Raw genomic sequence first — 22,256 nt, 5'->3', positions numbered from 1 at the left:
ATGAAGTTGTATTTTCAGGCGGCGAGCTGTACGAAGCGAGTTAGACGCTTCCTCCACACTGGAGTGTCCGCTTTTAAACGTTACAGTTTGTCCGTTGAAATTCCCGCCATTCTAAACGGAAGTAAACCAGAAGGCGTGGTGCTACTCTTCGGGTGGACCGGAAGTACGGAGAAGCAACTGAAGAAGTACTCGGATATTTATTTAAAAAGGGGAGAAGCCGTGGTCAAATACTGTCCGTCTGCCGCGTTGATTTACAAACTGGACGTCAGACGGGACTACGACGAAGCGACCCGGGACTTGTCGCGACTTCTCCAAGAGAATCGGTTGGACAAACGACGCGTGCTATGTCATTGCTTCAGCAACGGAGGGTTGTTCATGTTTCACGCGTTCGCGCGTGAGTTGCTTAGGAGTGGCAATGTCTCCAACTTTCGCGGAACCGTCTACGACAGTACTCCGTCTCTTACCGGTTACTACTTGGTCAAGGGTTCCATTAGTTGCGTGGCGCCCGGAAACGCTTTGGTCAAGAACGTCTTCGGAATCGCTGGACTGAGTTGGGCGTCTTTCGTTCTTGGCTACAATTACTTGGTCGATTTCGCGCGCGGTCGGGATTTATCGCTGACTGAGAACTACCGCATTTTCGTCTACCAATCCGTGGTCGAGTTACCCAACCTGGGTCCGGAGTTGTTTCTCTTTTCCAAGGCGGACAAAGTGACGCGTTACCAGCACGTTATGGACTTCATGGAGAAACGGAAAGCGTTGGGAGTGGACGTCCGCTACAGAATGTGGAATGACTCTGTTCACGTCAAGCATTTTTTAAGCCATCCCGACGAGTACGAGACCCTTATTGACGATCTGTTGCGCTTGAAACCCAGTCGACTCGATGACCAGCGTCTTTTTCCAACACTTAGCTCGAAGAACGAGCGAATCGCGTTTCGCTAATGCCTCATTTCAAAGCAAGCGTCGCCTCTATCATTGCCACCTGTATTATGATAAGGCCCTTGTTGTTAGAGATGGCAATGTATCTAACTGATTCTTCGAAAAAACGACTTTACTGGAGAGCGTGGTGCCATCTATTAATGGCCAAGGAAGCTAAAATTCAAAATAGCGAAACATTCTTGAGTATTATAACTAGACAACTTGTTAGTGTACTTTAATGTAAATTATATATCCCATTTAAAATATATTGTAAAATTAATATAATTTAAGTTATTGGGAAATTTACCAACGAGCAAATGAACGCGAAGGGTACTCTTATGACCCGAATTTTGGATCAAAAAGTAACTTAAGCATCCTGTTTGGATTTGGACGCTAGCGACATCTGTTGAAAAAAGAGCTACTTCACGTGGAGCCGACGCTTGCTTTAAATACACCTTGAAACTGTACATATTTATAATTGTAAGTAAATTGACAGACTGTTACTAATTCCATTCAGATTATTTTATTGAAAAAAGAATAATTATATCACACAATCATACCCGAATGTAAATCTTTAATATAAAATAAAACGTTACGTATTTGACAATATGATTGAATCTGTTCCATTGCGCCGAATCCCATTCGACTGAACCCAATCCCATTCGACCGAAAAAGCCGCCCTTTGGCGGATTTAGGATTCGGTCTAATGGGAGTGTCCCATTCGACCGAAAAACCCACACTTCTCTGTCAGAACAGCATGCAGTGTTACCTAACCTAACCTAAAGGAGTAGAAAGAAAAACTATTTTTTTTTTGCGGTCGCTCAATTGTGAATATTGCGTCGGTCGATTAGAAAAATACAAAACCCGCCTTTGGGCTAATTTCATCAAAAACATTGGCGGAATTCGGTCGAATGGGAAGATACCATATGATTTAGGGTGATTATCGCAATATTTGGGTTTAATAGAAAATGTCGGAGCTGCAGTCGTCATGCCTGCAGGGCATTTCGTGGGCCAACGCCGGGCCGGTTGGTTCCTGTCCGAAATCCACCAAGAAACGTTGGTTGAGGGTCAGTCCGCCCTTATTGGTGTCCACGTCGACTTGCAGCATCATGGAACCTCCTCTGAAGACAAGGACATCGAAACCGTTCCATTTAATAAAGGATTAGTCTCAAATTTGACAGATGTAATAATTAAACAAAAAATATTTTGCTTCGCATTGCTTATAATGTGCATTTATGTAAGGTTAAAATGGTAAATGGACATAAAATTAAAGTAAATTAATTTATAATATTTCAGAAATAGTTATAATTGTCTTCTTCAAAGACAATGATAACTGATTTTGCAAAAACATGCACGAATTTAGTATTATCAAAAGTGACATAATTACCAAAAGTGTGACAATCCCTGTACTTTCGTATGCTAAAGGTTTAATGAATGCTCGACTCGAGATCGACCACATAAAAGACTATTTATTGTCGCCTTTCTGGATCTTTTTAGTCTATGGTATTATATCGTAGCTAGATGGCGATAGCATCTCCACAGAACGACGAGAAATAAAAAAATACACTAACTTTGACCAGGCTACTTAATTCCTCCGTTCCTCACTACGAGGCGTTATTTGTTGGTTTTAACTTCCTTCCCTCCCCATGGCATACTTTCCCTTCTCCCCTCCCAACTTGTATTTCGCTCGTAACATTCATTACGAAATAGGTCCGATTGTCACACTTTTGGTAATTATGTCACTTTTGGTATTATTTCAGTAGCGGCGCTAAGGGTGGGCTGAAGTGGGCTATAGCCCCAATGCATTTCTGAGAGGGGCCACATATTTATATTAAAATGGCCACATGTTTATAATTAAGAAGCCACATATTTGAATTTATGAATTTTCTTTATCTCTAGAAATTTGTTTTATTGCGAAAAAATCTTTGAAAATATTCGTTTACTCAAGAAGATAGTAGACCATTAACAGACAGATTCGGGAGGAAGGGAGCAGAAATTGAGAGAAAATTGAATGGCCTATAGAAAGAAAAGAAAGGGGCTTATGGGAATATAGGGAAATACCCCTCCAGGTCGAAACAAGGTCAGTAGGGGTCCAGTAAATGCGACGAGAGCTGCCACAATAATACGACCTTGCTCATCTCGCTTCCTGGAAAATATTGGGTTTTTTTTATTTCACCACTTTTGCGAGATATGGCCAATCCAAGGTTTCCGCTAAGGGCCACAAAATAATAAGCCCACCTTTGAAAAAACCTTAGCGCCGCTACTGTATTATTTGGGATGGTTTTGGATTTTTTTAAATAGTTTTGAGCAATTTTGACGACATCTTGGAATAGTTAATGTCCTGCACGTGTTTGTACCCCAATAACTATTTTTAGTTATTTCGCGTTATAAAAATCGTCGTTTTTAGGAAAAATGCTTGGCCAGGCTGCCTAAAGGATCTTAATCAGTTTAGTATTACTTCTAAACTTGTTCCTAGCTGTTTGGATCTAATATCAGAACTAGGCATTTATAATAAGGTTCAATTCTATTGGGTGGCTGGTCATAGGGGTATTATGGTAATGAGAAGGCAGACACTGTGGCCAAGGAAGGTGCGGAGGCTAGTTTCTATGACGCCTGGTTCTCAGCCATTTGCGTGGCTACTTGGTTAAGAGGCAAGTCAAGCTTTGGCTTGAGAAGGTGAGGTAGATGTTCAGAGGCAGGCCAAGGAGTTCATCCCTACTCCTTTAAGACTCTCTAAGGTTGGTAAATGGCCTACTTCTATGACATTGCCAGCTTAACAGGCATCTACATCAGTTTGGCATAAGTATGTTTAGGGCTTGCGTTGCGGTTGAAAGATTTTAGCGAGACCTTGCCAACATCTAGGCGAAGTACATCTGGCGCTTCGTTTCCGTGACAGGGCTTTTCACCTCTAATGGCTGGGGTAGCGCAATGGACCTCAGGTCGAAGTGCTAGGTTGGGCTAGGTCCTACCACCCATCCCCTCAATATTAATAGTAATACGGCATTGTATTAATTGGATAAATTGACTAGGTACCTAGTTGTTTCAAGGTAAAACTGTTTGCCCCACGAGGAATACAAGGATATGGTGACATACAACCTTTTGCCATCGAGACTTAGCTGCATCATCTGTGGTCCACCTTCAGTTCTGATTGCGTCTTTGCCTATAAAGTAATATTTTAGACAATTTATATCAAGTTATTTTAAACATTTTGAATACGTACATCTTCCAGTACCGTGAGTACAACGGCTCCACCTTTACAACACGACCCTCCCAAGAAAATCTGAAATAAATGGCGTTATTAATTGGTTTCTCACGCTTTTCAGATCAGCGGATACATACTTGTCCCACCAGTTTTGGATTGTCCGAGTCGGTGATGTCGTACTGCCTGATGTCTCCTTGCAGCCAGTTTGAGAAGTAAAGGAACTTGTCGTCCATCGAGATTAGAATGCCCGTTATGAGTCCTGTAAACCAAAACAAATGTGGTCTTTGAGGTATTTCCGAAATAGTCCGTAATTACCGGGCATTTCAGGCAACATCCAGTACTGGCACGGCTTGCTCTTGACGCTGATGACTTTCTTAGCCTCCCACTTCTTGGTCTTAAGGGTGGAGATGGATTGTCATTGTGATTAATTAATGATTATTCTGAATTAACCTTACTTCGTGATTCAGGAAGTATTTGAATACGTTGGAAGACAAGGCGCATCCAACGTATCCGTAGTCCTTGTCGGGGTTGTGCAGGAAACGCACTTCGAGGGGCATCATGCCCTCTGCTCCCAACTCAATGGTCTGCTTGAGCATTCTTTTCTCAAAATCCCAAATGTAGAGGATGGTGCCGTACAGTGCTAGTAAAAGAACCGCGTTTTAGAATAGTGTTCCTATAACCATAGCTGAAGTATTGGTACTTACAGATCTCGTCCGGATTGAATCCTTTTCGCCAAGCATTGGGTGGTCCCCAGGTAGAACTGACCATGCCGTTAAAACGAAGATGGGACCAGAAGTCATAATTCCATTCAGCGTCGTCACTCCTTTCCCAATGACCTAAAGTGTCGCCGTCCAGCAAGCTGAAGCACCCTTTTCCATTAGCATCTCGCAACAAGAGGAGCCGGGTTCGATCCCAACTTGTGGCACTGGGTGAAAACTCGGAACAACTCCTTCTGCGTAGAGTTTGCAAGTTCTCTCCCCACTAGTTAAAGGGCTTGCCACCACCCTCTTACGCATTGTAACCCGGCCACCTGAATTAATGGCCTTAAAAGTCGCATGACGACTTAGGCCTAGGGTGGTGCCTTGGGTTTTAGCCTAGCTGATTATTATTATTATTATCTTCGCCCACATTTCGGGGAGTTAATATAATTGACTGCGGATATTTTCATCTGGTTCCTTTTTCGGGGTCTATGGAACTCGGGAATTCATGTCTAAGTGCTGTTTTCCGTGCTGTTTTGTTTAGGTTAGGTCAGTTTAAGGTTAACTGTCGGCTTGGTTTAAGTTAAGGTTAGGTTCATTTAGGTTTTTGTTTGAAAAATTACTTTGGATTGCTAGAGTTGTTTGATTAATAAAAGTAGGTTTAGTTCAAACGTGTTAGTACATAAATAAATGTTGCCCCCTCAAATGAAATTTTTATCTGCCCCCTCAATTAAATCCATTCCCCTTCAAAGAATATTATCTGCCCCTTCATCTTTATTAGTTTTTTAAACTTCTATTCGTATAAATTTTCCTTTTGGACCACTTGTCTTTGTCTAAGGTTTAGATCGTTATTTATAGCTAACTATTTCTTAATAAAATACAAGTTGTAGAATGGTCTGCTTCAGAAAGCAAGGGTTTTAATGTTGAACACCAAAAACATTTTACGGCGCCACTTATGTTAATTTTCGAAATTAGGTAACGGAAAAAATGTGCCCCCTCACAAAAAGCTACTGCCCCCTTAACGAAATTTTTCTGGCTACGGGCCTAGGAGGGACCATGTTTAAAAAACCAAGACACCTTGCCGATTAGGATATAGTCGCTCGCCCCTAGAATGGGGTTATTAGGCGTCCAAGCAAAAGTCAAAGGGATTAATTTAATTAGTAATTTAATTTTTTCGACTAGGATGGTAGGACATATGGTTCTAGTAACAGCAGGGTTGCTTACTTGACTGTAAGTGGGAGACAGTGGATCAAAGTCGACGGTGGACAGGTAGTCGCCGACACCCGCGCATTCCGGATATGGGCGAATGCAAGTGACGTACAAGAGCGTTTCTCTGGGGGATTTGATGTCTTCCAACGGGCTGGAGTAGTCGCACTTCCTCGATTCTAGTTCCGGTCCTATTGCTAGCGACGGTCACGTTGAGGCACCTCTAAAAATTGACGAATAATAAAATAGAGTAGAGAGCAATAAATTTAAATTCGAAAACGCAATGAAAATATTTACTTTCATTAAATGCGAATATGAACATTCACAAAATTGAAATATTAACTTTCATTATATTAGAATATGAAACCTCACTAAATTAGAATATGAAACCTCACTAAATTAGAATATGAAACCTCACTAAATTAGAATATGAAACCTCACTAAATTAGAATATGAAACCTCACTAAATTAGAATATGAAACCTCACTAAATTAGAATATGAAACCTCACTAAATTAGAATATGAAACCTCACTAAATTAGAATATGAAACCTCACTAAATTAGAATATGAAACCTCACTAAATTAGAATATGAAACCTCACTAAATTAGAATATGAAACCTCACTAAATTAGAATATGAAACCTCACTAAATTAGAATATGAAACCTCACTAAATTAGAATATGAAACCTCACTAAATTAGAATATGAAACCTCACTAAATTAGAATATGAAACCTCACTAAATTAGAATATGAAACCTCACTAAATTAGAATATGAAACCTCACTAAATTAGAATATGAAACCTCACTAAATTAGAATATGAAACCTCACTATATTAGAATATGAAACCTCACTAAATTAGAATATGAAACCTCACTAAATTAGAATATGAAACCTCACTAAATTAGAATATGAAACCTCACTAAATTAGAATATGAAACCTCACTAAATTAGAATATGAAACCTCACTAAATTAGAATATGAAACCTCACTAAATTAGAATATGAAACCTCACTAAATTAGAATATGAAACCTCACTAAATTAGAATATGAAACCTCACTAAATTAGAATATGAAACCTCACTAAATTAGAATATGAAACCTCACTAAATTAGAATATGAAACCTCACTAAATTAGAATATGAAACCTCACTAAATTAGAATATGAAACCTCACTAAATTAGAATATGAAACCTCACTAAATTAGAATATGAAACCTCACTAAATTAGAATATGAAACCTCACTAAATTAGAATATGAAACCTCACTAAATTAGAATATGAAACCTCACTAAATTAGAATATGAAACCTCACTAAATTAGAATATGAAACCTCACTAAATTAGAATATGAAACCTCACTAAATTAGAATATGAAACCTCACTAAATTAGAATATGAAACCTCACTAAATTAGAATATGAAACCTCACTAAATTAGAATATGAAACCTCACTAAATTAGAATATGAAACCTCACTAAATTAGAATATGAAACCTCACTAAATTAGAATATGAAACCTCACTAAATTAGAATATGAAACCTCACTAAATTAGAATATGAAACCTCACTAAATTAGAATATGAAACCTCACTAAATTAGAATATGAAACCTCACTAAATTAGAATATGAAACCTCACTAAATTAGAATATAGAAACTCACTAAATTAGTATATAGAATCTCTGTAAATTGGAATACTGAATCTCTAAATTGGAATACTGAATCTCTAAATTGGAATACTGAATCTCTGTAAATTAGAATATAGAAACTCTGTAAATTAGAATATAGAAACTCTGTAAATTAGAATATAGAAACTCTGTAAATTAGAATATAGAAACTCTGTAATTTAGAATATAGAAACTCTGTAAATTAGAATATAGAAACTCTGTAAATTTGAATATAGAAACTCTGTAAATTAGAATATAGAAACTCTGTAAATTAGAATATAGAAACTCTGTAAATTAGAATATAGAAACTCTGTAAATTAGAATATAGAAACTCTGTAAATTAAAATATCAAATCTTTCACTTAATTAGAATATAGAAACTCAGTAAATTAGAATATAGAATCTCTGTAAATTAGAATATAGAATCCCTGTAAATTAGAATATAGAATCTCTGTAAATTAGAATATAGAATCTCTGTAAATTAGAATATAGAATCTCTGTAAATTAGAATATAGAATATCTGTAAATTAGAATATAGAAACTCAGTAAAGTAGAATATAGAAACTCTGTAAATTAGAATATAGAATCTCTGTGAATTAGAATATAGAATCTCTGTAAATTAGAATATAGAATCTCTGTAAATTAGAATATAGAATCTCTGTGAATTAGAATATAGAATCTCTGTAAATTAGAATATAGAAACTCCGTATAATTAGAATATAGAAACTCAGTAAATTAGAATATAGAAACTCAGTAAATTAGAATATAAAATCTTTAACTAAATTAGAATATAAAATCTTTAACTGAATTCGAATATAAATCTTTAACTAAATTAGAATATAAAATCTTTAACTAAATTCGAATATAAATCTTTAACTAAATTAGAATATAAAATCTTTAACTAAATTAGAATATAAAATCTTTAACTAAATTAGAATATAAAATCTTTAACTAAATTAGAATATAAAATCTTTAACTAAATTAGAATATAAAATCTTTAACTAAATTAGAATATAAAATCTTTAACTAAATTAGAATATAAAATCTTTAACTAAATTAGAATATAAAATCTTTAACTAAATTAGAATATAAAATCTTTAACTAAATTAGAATATAAAATCTTTAACTAAATTAGAATATAAAATCTTTAACTAAATTAGAATATAAAATCTTTAACTAAATTAGAATATAAAATCTTTAACTAAATTAGAATATAAAATCTTTAACTAAATTAGAATATAAAATCTTTAACTAAATTAGAATATAAAATCTTTAACTAAATTAGAATATAAAATCTTTAACTAAATTAGAATATAAAATCTTTAACTAAATTAGAATATAAAATCTTTAACTAAATTAGAATATAAAATCTTTAACTAAATTAGAATATAAAATCTTTAACTAAATTAGAATATAAAATCTTTAACTAAATTAGAATATAAAATCTTTAACTAAATTAGAATATAAAATCTTTAACTAAATTAGAATATAAAATCTTTAACTAAATTAGAATATAAAATCTTTAACTAAATTAGAATATAAAATCTTTAACTAAATTATAATATAGAAACTCAGTTATATTATACTATAAAATCTTTCACTAAATTAAAATATAGATTCTAAGTAAATTAAATTTTCACTACCGTACCAGAGCCAATGTCGGAGGTTAACGAAGTTATACTTTCTAGTGCGAATTATTTTCGTTATAGTGAACCGTCTAATTACTTTAGCAAAAGATTAGGATAGATAATAATGTTTGAAATTATAATTTTGATATCGGGAAAGGGAATTACTCTTTCTGAAATATTTTTAACTGACATAATTTTAAATTAATCGCGAAAACCGATGATTCTACATGTACCAAGTTGTAGGACTATTTTGTTAGCTTTATATTTACATAAAACTATATTCTAAGCAAATTATAAATTAAGAATGATTTAATTTTATTGATTACCATAATCAATATATATCATAAGTATAAATCTTCCATAACAATTAATCATGAAATTTAGCCAAAATTAAAACTATACTGATTTTCGGAGTTATTGCGCAATTAAGATTTAGTTCAGCGCACAGCCCCATAGCGTCTAAACAAGGCAAAATATACTTCCAAAAACGATAATAAACAATTCAATTTGGTTGCCAGTCTAAGTTGGAGCTGGTGAGAGAATCAGTGTCGAGAAAAGGTTAATCGATTCTTAACTTAATTTTTAACGCCCTCTATTGCGGATAAATAGAAGTTCCTAGAAAATAAATAATCAATATTGGGTTCGATTAATTATGAAACTAATTTAACAATATTTATTTAATTTTTTAACACTTTAATTTATTTTAATATAAATATTTTAAGTAAATATTTATTTTAAATTATGGCCCAATGTAAATAATCCAGATGGCGCTCTCACGCAGTAATGATTCAAAGCATCCGCAACGCAACCTCCTAAAGTCGAAAAGCCCTGGTACCTCTACTTTTAAAGGTAAATGTATTCAAGCTGTTGTGATAAATTCGGTGTTACCGTTTTCGATAGCAAAATATGCCGACACAAATATTATTTGAATTACTCAATACCAAAAGTAAATTTTAAAATTTAGTTAATTTTTTTTAAATATTACCACAAAATGGTGGCCTTTGCCAAAACTAGGGATTGGAGCATAGATAAAATAACTTCGTATATAGATAGGAAACTTCATGTTGTAGAAGTGACGCCAGAATTTGGGCCGACATCTGGTGGCAGCACCCGAATAATATTATTTGGTGAAGTTCGCACTACACGAAGTCCGTACTAGAACCTTGGTGTAACGCAATCCCAATTGCAAAGGCTTAAGCGAGCTATATGTATTAAAAAACTTTTTCTTGAACTGAGAGCAAATTTAAAAAAATTGCACTAAAGAAATAGCATTCATTAAAGATTTCAAGTTTGTTTAAAATGCTATTTCTGGTATATTTGAAGACATTTGCCTTGCAAAATACGTTTATTCCCAAAACTCCGACCTCAAATTTCTCAATACGTTCTACGCTCTTGAGAACACAGCCAACTGGCGCAGTCACTAGATGTCAGTTGGCCCCATTGAAACATTTTCGGTTGCCATAGCAAATCGAATGGGTAGTGCAACGTCTCCTTTTGGGAAATTCTATATTTCATATAGGTCTACATTACGCCCGACTTTGAACAAAATCGGCAATAAACACCTCTGGTACTCTCCTTGTGAGTAGAAACCATTGAGTTGGGAAATATTAATCTAGAGATCCAATCAAATCTGCTCCCCGCGAAACAAGTTTTTGAAAATTACGAATGTGCCGTTATCATGTGACCCGTGGCGCCATCCATTATTTTTGAAAAAGAAATATTTTTGCCGGAAAACGCGTCTTATTTGAACGAAAGATTGAGAGATAGACGGCGCCACTGGTAGAATGATAAAGTTTTCTCGTCATTTGGGAGCAGACGGCAGTATTCTCATTTTTTAAAAACTTGTTTCGCGAAATACTGAAATCCGACGTTTTGATTGGACCTCTAGATTAACATTCCCAACTCAATGGTAGAAACAGTGCTGCCCCACGTTTCAGAAACGCATTATCTCGAAAAATGGAATTTTTGTAATTCTTATGAAAAATAACAATTCTACAGTATTAGGTAACTGAACACTAGTTTTTAGCGGTTTGTTTTAGCCTGCAATCTAAATATGACAACGACTACCGCCAAAATTAAGTAAACCTTAGAATAATTTGAATTAATGCGTTTTGTTCGTTTATATTTGGCTAAAACTCTTGGCAGAAACGCATTATGTGGTATAATAATACAGAGTACCGGCCATTATGACTGTTACCCTGGGAATGCAGCTGAAGAAATTAGAGCAGACGAAATTATACGAAATGAAGACTCTTATTGGTTAATAACGACATAATGCGTTTCTGCAAATTTCCGACGGTCGTTAATGCGTTTCTGCGGAGTATTTTCGAAACTTTTCAATTTTACTGCGTTTTTGCATTTTTATATCTCGGAAACAAGACCAGATAGAAAAAAACAGACTTCAAATTTAGAATCAGCGTCCTAAAGTTAGTATGACGAGCATTCAAACTCAAAAAGGCAAAATGGTCGATAATGCGTTTCTGAAACGTCGGGCTGTGTGTTTTCAAATCACCTTATGTAACTTATTTTTCATTAACTTAAATTAAATATTAATATTAAGGCTTCTATTTGGATAATTATTACTTATTTAAATAATAATTATCCGATTATAATAAATTAATTTCATTATTTTTAGAAATTATTTATTAAGTTAGGTTCGACGTACACCTTAATTAAGGTAAATTAAAAAGGAAAATACTGCAGTTATTTCTTTGGAACTTTAGCATTATTCAAATCACATCAGCCATCTCGTCTGTTGCTCTAGGTGAGACGAACAACTACTGGTTCAATTCGCGCATACCCCTTCAACGGTTAGGGCTAGAAGAGTCAATGATATCTCGTTCGAATGTACATGCATCGCCATTGATAGCCTTTCATAAAGTTTTGAAATCGAAGCCCAAGAAGTTGGGCATTTGCCCAATTTACCGTTTTCGGTAGTGTGGCTTTGTGTGGTTGATATTTTGTTAAAAATTAAGTCCGGTAACGTTAAAAAAATATATTCATCTGAACTACAACTTCGGTTATATCAGTAAATATTAAATTTAAGTATAGTTTTCGGGGTTATTTACGGGACCCCAATGTTCGTGGTTTTATATTTCCGCCTGAAAGTCGACATAACGTTCCTTAATTTAAGTCCGATTTTTCATGAAAGTTATATTTTTGAATAGCTGTGGTTTCCATATATCCTAGAATTGCAATTTCGTTGCTTAATTTTAATTCTTAGTAATGTTTTTGGACAGCGTATAAGTACCCCCCTCAACTTCCAACATTGGAAATACGCGTGGTTATAGAGACTTTACGCGAATTTCTCTCTGGCATTTTCCAAGGCCGTTCTAATATGACCCAAAGTAACAAATAAGTGTGACACTTATCGGAGTAATACGCGATGCTTACAACGTGTGACCTGAAGTAACAAATAAGTATGCCACTTATCGGAGGCCGTTCTAATATGACCAAAAGTAACAAATAAGTGTGACACTTATATTTCCGCCTGAAAGTCGGCATAACGTTCCTTTATTTAAGTCCGATTTTCATGAAAGTTATATTTTTGAATAGCTGTGGTTTACATATAACCAAGAGTTGCAAATACGTTCCTTAATTTTAATTCTAAGTAAGGTTTTTTGGGCAGCGTATACGGAGGCCCGCAATTTCCAACATTGTAAATCCGCGTGTTTATAGAGGTCTACGCGCCCGTTTCCCTCTGGCGTTTTTCAAGGCCGTTAAGAGTGCGCCGCGCTTTCAACGTATGACCAGAAGTAACAATTAAGTATGACACTGATCGACCTAGTCTTTGGCGTATGACCAAAAGTAATAAGTGTGATCAGAAGTAACAAATAAGTATGAAACTGATCGAACTAGTCTTTGCCTAAGGTGATGCCTTGGGTATTAGCCTAGCTGATTATTATTGTTATTATTAACCAGAAGAAATAAGTGTGACACTCAAGGGCTGACTAGTAGTAACAAATAGGTGTGATCAGAAGTAAAAAATAAGAGTGACACTGATCGAAGGAATCTTCGATGCTTTCAAAGTATGACTAGAAGTAACAAATAAGTGTAAATATGTATATATGTGTGACCGTGGATATATTTTGGTTGTGATACCGGCGTGGCAAGGTGCTGTGAATAGCTCAAACAAACTTAACACATTAGAAGGATTGTGTGTATTCTGACCGTCGTACGTCTTGTTGATCTCCTCGTCCAATACTACGAACCTCCAATCTTAACCCAAAGGTCACGTGACCTGAATCACCCTGGTTGGAGGGTGGTTAAATTGGGGCAGACAATAAGTTTCTTCGAGTACCGTATTGCGCGTAGCCGATTGGCTCTGATTAGAAAGACCAGGATACACCATCGTTGTGTAACCCCCAAGGTCAGAGGTCAATGACATCAACTTTAAGGGACGCCACTAGGTACGATGTCACTAAATGGGATGCCACTATTAGGTACGATGTCCCTAAATGGGACGAGACAAGGTACGATGCCAGTTAATGGGACGCCACTAGGTAAGACATCACTAAATGGGAGGCCACTAGGTACGATGTCAGCTAGGAGCAACAAACACAACACCCCACACAAGAAGAACGCAACCCGTCAAAAGTCGTGGATTTTCTTGTGTACGTTTATCATTGGCTAGACGCTTTAGGGCCGGCTGCCGTCGGAAGGGAAAAATTCGGAAATTGTCTTCCCCCCCCCCCCCCGCCCGTAAAACGTTCAGCGTAAAGGTTCGTGACGCTCGTCCAATGAAATTAGTACACAACCCTTCGTTAGCGTGTTTAAAGGCTAGCTGCGTTCTCCTTGTGTTTGTTGCTCCTAGATGTCAGTTAATGGGACGCCAATAGGTACGATGTCACTAAATGGGATGTCACTTGGTACGATGTCCCTAAATGGGACGAGACTAGATAAGATGTCAGTAAATGGAACGCCACTAGGTACGATTTCAGTAAATGGGACGCCAATAGGTACGATATCACTAAATGGGACGCCAATAGGTACGATATCACTAAATGGGAAGCCAATAGGTACGATATCACTAAATGGGAAGCCAATAGGTACGATGTCAGTAAATGGGAAGCCAATAGGTACGATGTCAGTAAATGGGACGCCACTGGGTACGATGTCACTAAATGGAACGCCACTAGGTACGATGTCAGTAAATGGGACGCCACTAGGTACGATGTCAGTAAATGGGACGCCAATAGGTTCGATGTCACTAAATGGGACGAGACTAGATAAGATGTCAGTAAATGGGACGCCAATAGGTACGATGTCACTAAATGGGATGCCACTTGGTACTATGTCCCTTAATGGGACGAGACTAGATAAGATGTCAGTAAATGGGACGCTGCTAGGTACGATGATACTAAAAGGGCTGAAAGAAAGCAGGATAAAAATCCGGCATGCCCGCCGCACAACAAGCAGTCAGTATGAGAATATCCATCTGGACTTCCGAATCCGTAACGGGGGTATGGCCGCCTTGGTCTCCACCAAGGATGAATGAGGGACACAAAAAATAGTGCTAAGCTCTACATTTTGAACTTTGTCTAGCGTAGCAGGCTAGGTAGATGTCGCCTATGCGTAGATTGAGCTCGAGGCTTCGAAATGATAGTTTACGATATGATTGTATAGAATCCGGTGGGTTTTTACGATGGCCGTATGCTTTTGATTTAAATGCTTTAACGAGGACGTCAATAGAGCGGTGATGTGAGAAAATCAGAGAGGCAATTGTGCAGGGTGTCTTGTAGTCGCGGAACATTCGTGAATGTCATCTATTCACACTTTAGTGGTTGAAAATTGAATTCCCAAATGACTCCATCCGGTTCAGGGTTATCTGCATAGTCGAAAATAACCGTGGCAAAACCGGACCACGACGAGATCTGAAGAACTGCGGGACCCCATCCAGCAAAACGTTGAAAAGGATGGGCTAACGGTACTGCCCTGATGAACCCTCCCTCAAAACGGGATAGGACTGCGAAAGGTTCTCGCGGTCAGGAAATGTCAGGAGAGTGGCACCTGTAAAATCACAGCGTTGTATTTTGAATAAGATTCCTTGATGATAGGACTCTCTTAAAAGCGTCCTTAAGGTCCAAGAAAACCAGATTGCTCTGGAGGACCACTAGGAACTGAACCAGATGACCACCGCGCAGTTTTTACCGAGGTAACAGAGAGATGGTGCGATATGTGTGTAAATCCGTGGTGGATTTACCCGACTTCAAAATTGAACGCAAAATGGCATGTTTCTACATCCAAAGAGCCCAACGAGTTTTTAATAATCAAATTAGGTACATTATGCACCTCCGAAGCAGTAGAGTGCAAGCCCGAAAGGCTCCATAGAGTTCCTCCTCCGAAAAAGGAGCATTGTAATAGGTATGAGGCCCCACCAGGAAGGGTTCGCGAACATCGCTGATCCAGGCCGAGTGCCGAAGTCGATGAGAATCGGTACCACTCTCCAGCTCCAAACCAGGGGCGTAGGAATCGGAGGGGGGGTAATTCCTCTCCCAAGGTATTTGCTGAGAGGGGCAACTACTGTTATTGCCCCCTCCAACTTTTTGGCCAGTTGAAATCTTCAAAAGTCTCAAATTATCATTTTAAAAGCATATAAAGCTTATAGAACCTCAACTGTGTTTACAAAAGTACACATGCATTCGGAAAAGCTACACTCCGTTAAAAATTCAAAACCATTCTCCAGACCCATTTTCGTTTCACTTTTCCCCCTCCAACTTCTAGACCGTTCCTACGCCCCTGCTCCAAACACTCGATGGCCACCTGTTTCTGGTCCGTGATCACTGCGTCGCCATGGTGAATCGTCAAGAGTTTTTGATAGGCTACACCAGTCTTAAGCCACCGCACCTAAGACCTAACTTGTCACTTTTGTCAAAGACTTGTGAGCGTGCAACCTTTCACCGTACGCGCACCAGGAGGTCCCTTTTCATATCCTGAACCATGCTCCTATGCATAGCCCTCTCCCTCTTGTAAGCAAATGTATATAACCGCTGGATTCTGTGGCAGGCCGCTGTACAAACTTGGTCCTTGACGAGCAAGCTGAATCTCACAACAGTTGCTGCTGACGACTAGTGTGACCTGACCCCTTGATAGTGGCAGCCTCCTAAAGGAGACGCTCCACCGAGATAACCACGAGAGGCTGGGCGCCCAGATATTGATCCAGGATAATCCGGAAACGTTTCCAGTCAATGCGCCGGATCAGTCGGACCAGGAGGCGGAGAAGGCTCAGCGTTTCTCAAAAGGAACAATGGTCACTATTATCTCTATTGAGAACAGCCCAAGAGATAAGGAGTGCCAATTCCTTGCTAGGAAGAGCGAGATCTAGCATACCCTCTGGACGACGAGTGCTGTAGCCTGTATTGAACAGTTCATCCCGGTCTTCCAGCCAATCGTAAATGCGCCGACCAGCCACTGCTGGTCAAAGGGGGTTGGTGAGTGTTAAAATCTCCGAGAATGACAACCGCCGTTTCCACTCTAGGGTCGTAAATGTTGAAAAGTACAACTTGAAGACATTTGATTCCTCGTGAAAAACAAAATGAAAAATAATAGTAACTGAACAGGAGATAATCTTACGTCCCGACTCAAATGCTCAACTTTTTCAAAGACTATGTTAGTGTAGGGAGCTGTTGGCTCGCGTGGCATGAAGGGCTTGCCACCACCCTCCTACGCATTGTAAACCTGCCACCTGTTTAAAGGCATTATAAGTCGCTAGATGACTTGGGCCCAAGGTGGTGCCTTGGGTATTAGCTTAGCTGATTATTATTATTATTGTAGTCGCTAAAGTTATCTTTAGATCCCTAATTTTAGTTGATGATGAAATTCTGTTGTTCGTGATTTTTAACTTAGCAGGTTGTTGTATTAGCTAGCATATTTCCCCGCAAAAGGAGTATATTATATGAGGTACATTTTAACGAACGAGGCGATTTGATTCTTAGCTTGGGATTCATGAAAAATGGCTCTCTGATCTGGAAATAATAAGGGGTCTTCAAAGAGGTCGGTTTAACCTTTTCGAATGAGACAAGATATCCCCTGATATATTAACTAAATTTTAAATATTAAATTTAAATTTGAACAAATTTCCAATCATCTGGTTTTGGATATAAAGTAGCGAACGCGAACACGATAATTCAAATTAATTTTTAGACAAACCTTCGAGTTACCTGGTTTTGGAAATAAGGTAGCGGCATGCGAACCTAATTTTTTTTGGTTATGAAATTCAAATAACACAATAACACGTACGCGGATTTGTAAGAAATCTCACTTTTAAATTAAAATTTAGTAATGCAACCGAAAACGAAGTTCACAAATTATAAGTACTACCTAAAAATATAATTTTAGAATTATTAATTTTCCAGAAAATGCGGAAACATTTCCATAAAGTTTTCCGGAAAATTGACATTTAATGTTTTTAACTATTTTATCGATTCAAAATGTCTAATATCAGTAAATATACTGCAAAACATTACTAGTGTTACATTGTTAATCAGTTTTAACTAGTCTAAAGGTTAAGTTTTACTATTAGATTCGAAAAAATATGGCGAAAATTTCGCTTTATTTAAATTTGCAAACAATATATTAGACTAATCATGGAATTAAAACCTTTTCAATGTTCAGGCTTACAACTGTAGAAAATTTACAACAAAGTCGTACTTAATTTGAATAGGCTATGTGTATTTGGAGTCGAAAATCGCTAGAAATTAAATCGCCTACAATGACTATAATGGGGAAATGCCCACTTCCGGGTCCCCGATCACTCAAATTCCGTTGAGGGCCGGATATTTGCAATTGATTGACGTATCAGGTGCCTTTGTACTTGTAACGTATCGCCGGAAATCGTGCGAATACCATACGTGTGTAAAAAAATTATGTTTAAACCAGTTTAATTAAATATATGTTTTAGCATTTTTTTTTAAATTCGTGGAATTAAATATGTTCTTGAGAAACTGAAGAGTAACCGACATCCCAATTTTTCTTACAAGGTAACAGTTGGTACCTTTGTGGGTCTTGACTCTTAAAAAGTTTAAACCTCGCTTTTACCTAAGCAACGAGGGAACCGAATGTCTAACTAAAATGCCAGAATTCAACTGAAACATTTGCCCTGCAAAGGCAAAGATAATAGCATTCTGATTTAGATCAAATATTTATAGTTGCAGTTAAGAGCCCAAGTAAATGAAAGAACTGTTTCAAATTCCTCTAAGATTTATTATTGAAAAACAAACAAAACAATTATATAACGCGTATCCATGTAAATATCCAATACAATATATGAGGTTATGCGCATGTAGTTAAAATACGATATAAGTTGACCATTCCCATATTTGGATTTAATAGAAAATATCGGAGCTGCAGTCGCCATGCCTGAAGCGCATTTCGTGGGCCAATGCCGGGCCGGTCGGTTCCTGTCCGAAATCCACCAAGAAACGTTGGTTGAGGGTCAGTCCGCCCTTATCGGTGTCCACGTCGACTTGCAGCATCATGGAACCTCCTCTGAAGACAAGGACATCGAAACAGTTCCATTTAATAAATTATACATCATAGTTTTAAATAAGACAGATGTACCTAGTTGTTTCAGGGTAAAACTGTTTGTCCCAGGCAGAATGCAAGGACGTGGTGACGTACAACCTTTTGCCATCGAGACTTAGTTGAATCATCTGCGGTCCACCTCGGATTGGTTTCTTCTGAATGCACTTCAGCTCTGGTTGCGTCTTTACCTATAAATTATGTCGAAAGTTACAGTATAACAATTGTTTTAACGCAAAATGTTTTAACAATAGTCCGTTAAGAAAATAGACGAGTAAATCATAGCATGTTGACGACTAGCCGGTACTCGAATTTGGAATTGTGAAGAAATTTATAAACCACGGACCAGTGCAGGATAGTTGAATAGTAAAAATATTGCTTAATTTGGCCGGATTATGATGAACTATTTTATCGGAACATAAATTGGCTATTATTAAAACTTCGTCATTGAAGATAGTTATTTTCGAATTTGAATCCTAAACGCGATCTCGCACGTACTTCTTATCTTTAATCTTCGTGTCCTTATGGAATTAAAATAATTATCAAGTTCTAATTTTATAATTTTGAATACGTACATCTTCCGGATCAGTGAGAACAACGGCCCCACCTTTACAACACGACCCTCCCAAGAAAATCTGAAATAAATAACGTTATTAATTGGTTTCTCACGCTTTTCAGATCAGCGGATACGTACTTGTCCCACCAGTTCGGGATTGTCTGAGTCGGTGATTTTGTACTGCCTGACGTCTCCTTGCAGCCAGTTCGAGAAGTAAAGGAACTTGTCGTCCATCGAGATTAGAATGTCCGTTATAAGTCCTGTAAACCAAAACAAATGTGGTCTTTGAGGTATTTCCGAAATAGTCCGTAATTACCGGGCATTTCAGGCAACATCCAGTACTTGCACGGCTTGCTCTTGACGCTGATGACTTTCTTAGCCTCCCACTTCTTAGTCTTAAGGATTGAGATGGATTGTCATTGAAAATAATGATTATTCTGAATTAACCTTACTTCGTGATTCAGGAAATATTTGAATACGTTGGAAGACAAGGCGCATCCAACGTATCCGTAGTCCTTGTCGGGGTTGTGCAGGAAACGCACTTCGAGGGGCATAATGCCGTCTGCTCCCAAGTCAATGGTCTGCTTGAGCGTCCTCTTCTCAAAATCCCAAACGTAGAGGACGGTGCCGTACAGTGCTAGCCAAAGAACCACGTTTTAGAATAGTATTCCTATAACCGTAGCTGAAGTATTGGTACTTACAGATCTCGTCCGGATTGAATCCTTTTCGCCAATAAATAGGTGGGCCCCACGTAGAACTGATCAGGACGTTGAAACGAGGCTGGTACCAGAAATCATAACCCCATTTAGCGTCGTCACTCTTTTCCCAATGACCTATAATGTTGAAATTGACGTCGTCCAGCAAAATGAACGAGCCCTTGGCGTTGCCGTTCGCGTCCCCCATGGTACTGATCATGACCTCGCCCGTTGCCAGACAGTGAGAGGTGTGAGGCGCGCTGACGTTGAAGGAATGCAATTTCTCGCCTTCGATTACCTGCAAGCCATACACTTAGCTGGTTAGAAATGTACCACAGTGCGGTAACCCTCGAGAGATCTTACTTTCCAGAGAGATGGTGCTCTCGGATCGGATCCCATGTTGGCGATGTAGATTCTGTCGCTGTTCAAGCAAGGCATGATGAGGCGATCTCGGCATTTCTTTTTATCCGGACAGCTACTGCACACGTTCCATCCGGTGTGATGCAGTTCGTCGCCCACATTCGGCATCACGAGACGGTGAATCACCTGTCCGGGTTAAATATGTTAGTACATTTTTGGACTAATTAATGAATTTCATAAAGGAATGTTTCGGTGCCATTGCATTTCCCGCGCAAGTACAAAAACACTTTTCGGAAACAATACATAGGCATAACAGCGACCGAGCACGTGCTAAGATGTCACAAGGAACGACCTTTCCAGAAAGGATATCTTCTTGTGACATTGTCGCGCATGCTTAGGTATTGATAGAAAACGTGCAACCATAAGAGTTTCTACTTTTAATACGTATCATAAGAAATTCCCAACTTCCTGCGGCTACGAGTTACGTCATTCCTTTCTGCGGTCGTTTACTTGCTAGGACTAGGCTTAATATTGACGCGGGTTAAGTTACGGCTAAGGATAGGATATGTCTGGTTTCTAAAATGCTAAGGTCACATGATTGGTATTTGTCTAGAAATCCTTTTAGTTGTGATAAGATTTTTAACCTTGAAAATCGATAATTGTTTCTACAGTTAACCACATAAGGAGGACGTTATAGTCGCGTATTTTTAACACTAAAGGCAATATCAATTCAACGTCACATATATAGCTAGTTATTTGTACTAAACGACAGGTTTGTCGACTAGGATGGTATAGTAACAGCAGGGGTGCTTACTTGACTGTAAGTGGGAGACAGTGGATCCACGTCGACGGTGGACAGGTAGTCGCCGACACCCGCGCATTCCGGATACGGGCGAATGCAAGTGACGTACAAGAGCGTTTCTCTGGGGGACTTGATGGCTTCCAACGGGCTGGAGTAACCGCACTTCCTCGATTCTAGTTCCGTTCCCATTGCTAGCGACGGTCACTTCTCTTACGGATTTGAATACGTTGGTGCACTTCTAAATATTGACGAGCAATAGATTTGATAAAGCGATCAGTTACCATTTTATACTTTTCGCGGCGTAATAAAAAACATAATTTGAATAATGATTTGTTTATTATAAAAAAAACCCCGTCAACAGCCAACGGGGTTCACGTTTTAAATAAACTAATCTTTAATCAACTGACGTGATCAGAAAAATACCAGAATTTTTGTTTATCTGTTAAACTTGCCCTCTTGACAATTTAAATAAACTAATTTAAAATGTCTATAAACATTTCGAATTATTAAGATCAGCTTAATTGACTTTATACGCCTATATTAAAAGGTGAGTAAAAAGGCCGAGCCATCCAGCAAAATTTATATGAAAGACCAATAAGAAACTGCTATTTCGTTACAAGTCATCTGAAACGCGGACGGTTTTAAACCGAAAACACGAAACTGCGCAAGACAGGAAATTCGTCTCCATATAAATTCAAATTTCACAGGGTGGGTCAACATTTGAAGCCGCTCATTGGGACAAGTTGAAATTTAACAAAAGATTTCTCGACGCCATTGTGTTTTACTTCATCTAAATTCAAAAATAAGTATGAAGACTGAAAATGTTGGAAGTAGCAAAAGAGAAGAAAAATTCTAAAAACACTGATAGATATTTGACCTTTGCTCTTGCTTTGGAAATATAAAAAACATGACCTTCTTGGCAATAAACACAGCACCCTACAAAAGGAGAACGCAAACCGTCACAAGTCGCGCGTTCTCTTGGTGTTTGTTGCTCCTAGATGGCAGCGACCG

At 37.8% G+C, this 22,256-nt stretch overlaps 2 protein-coding genes and 1 pseudogene across 3 annotated transcripts; 1 reads left to right on the top strand and 2 right to left on the bottom strand.

Annotated features, from left to right (window-relative positions):
* On the top strand, positions 1-939 carry LOC149925531 (transmembrane protein 53-like). The gene has a single exon (XM_090161770.1). It carries the CDS (start codon positions 1-3, stop codon positions 937-939), a length of 939 nt encoding a protein of 312 aa, XP_090017896.1.
* A 934-nt stretch (positions 940-1,873) lies between these two features.
* LOC149925530 (methanethiol oxidase-like) lies at positions 1,874-11,498 on the bottom strand (annotated as a pseudogene). Its single transcript, XR_016477108.1, has 9 exons — positions 11,492-11,498; positions 5,898-6,218; positions 4,822-5,001; positions 4,573-4,757; positions 4,433-4,502; positions 4,255-4,376; positions 4,104-4,195; positions 3,949-4,056; positions 1,874-2,036 (listed from the first exon to the last, which is right to left on the bottom strand). The product of XR_016477108.1 is annotated as a methanethiol oxidase-like (transcript).
* A 6,995-nt stretch (positions 11,499-18,493) lies between these two features.
* On the bottom strand, positions 18,494-21,490 carry LOC149925529 (methanethiol oxidase-like). Its single transcript, XM_090160512.1, has 9 exons — positions 21,258-21,490; positions 20,447-20,629; positions 20,090-20,381; positions 19,841-20,025; positions 19,705-19,783; positions 19,527-19,648; positions 19,408-19,467; positions 18,872-19,023; positions 18,494-18,799 (listed from the first exon to the last, which is right to left on the bottom strand). The coding sequence occupies exons 1-9, from the start codon at positions 21,432-21,434 to the stop codon at positions 18,637-18,639; spliced, it is 1,413 nt and encodes a 470-aa protein (XP_090016638.1). The 5' UTR covers positions 21,435-21,490; the 3' UTR covers positions 18,494-18,636.
* Between the last annotated feature and the right edge of the window lie 766 nt (positions 21,491-22,256).

Source organism: Leiobunum rupestre, chromosome 10 (assembly GCF_980474605.1).
Source record: "Leiobunum rupestre chromosome 10, qqLeiRupe1.1.hap1, whole genome shotgun sequence".
NCBI lineage: Eukaryota > Metazoa > Arthropoda > Arachnida > Opiliones > Sclerosomatidae > Leiobunum > Leiobunum rupestre.
Note: the sequence above shows the minus strand (reverse complement) of the source record. Positions and strands in the feature narration are given on the sequence as shown.

Coding starts and splice junctions, on each gene's coding strand:
- LOC149925529 (XM_090160512.1), bottom strand. CDS start 21,434: ATGGGAACGGAACTAGAATCGAGGAAGTGCGGTTACTCCAGCCCGTTG. Junction 20,026..20,089: donor ATTCAATCCGGACGAGATCT/GTAAGTACCAAT, acceptor TTCTTTGGCTAG/CACTGTACGGCACCGTCCTC. Junction 19,468..19,526: donor ATCCCGAACTGGTGGGACAA/GTACGTATCCGC, acceptor TATTTATTTCAG/ATTTTCTTGGGAGGGTCGTG.
- LOC149925531 (XM_090161770.1), top strand. CDS start 1: ATGAAGTTGTATTTTCAGGCGGCGAGCTGTACGAAGCGAGTTAGACGC.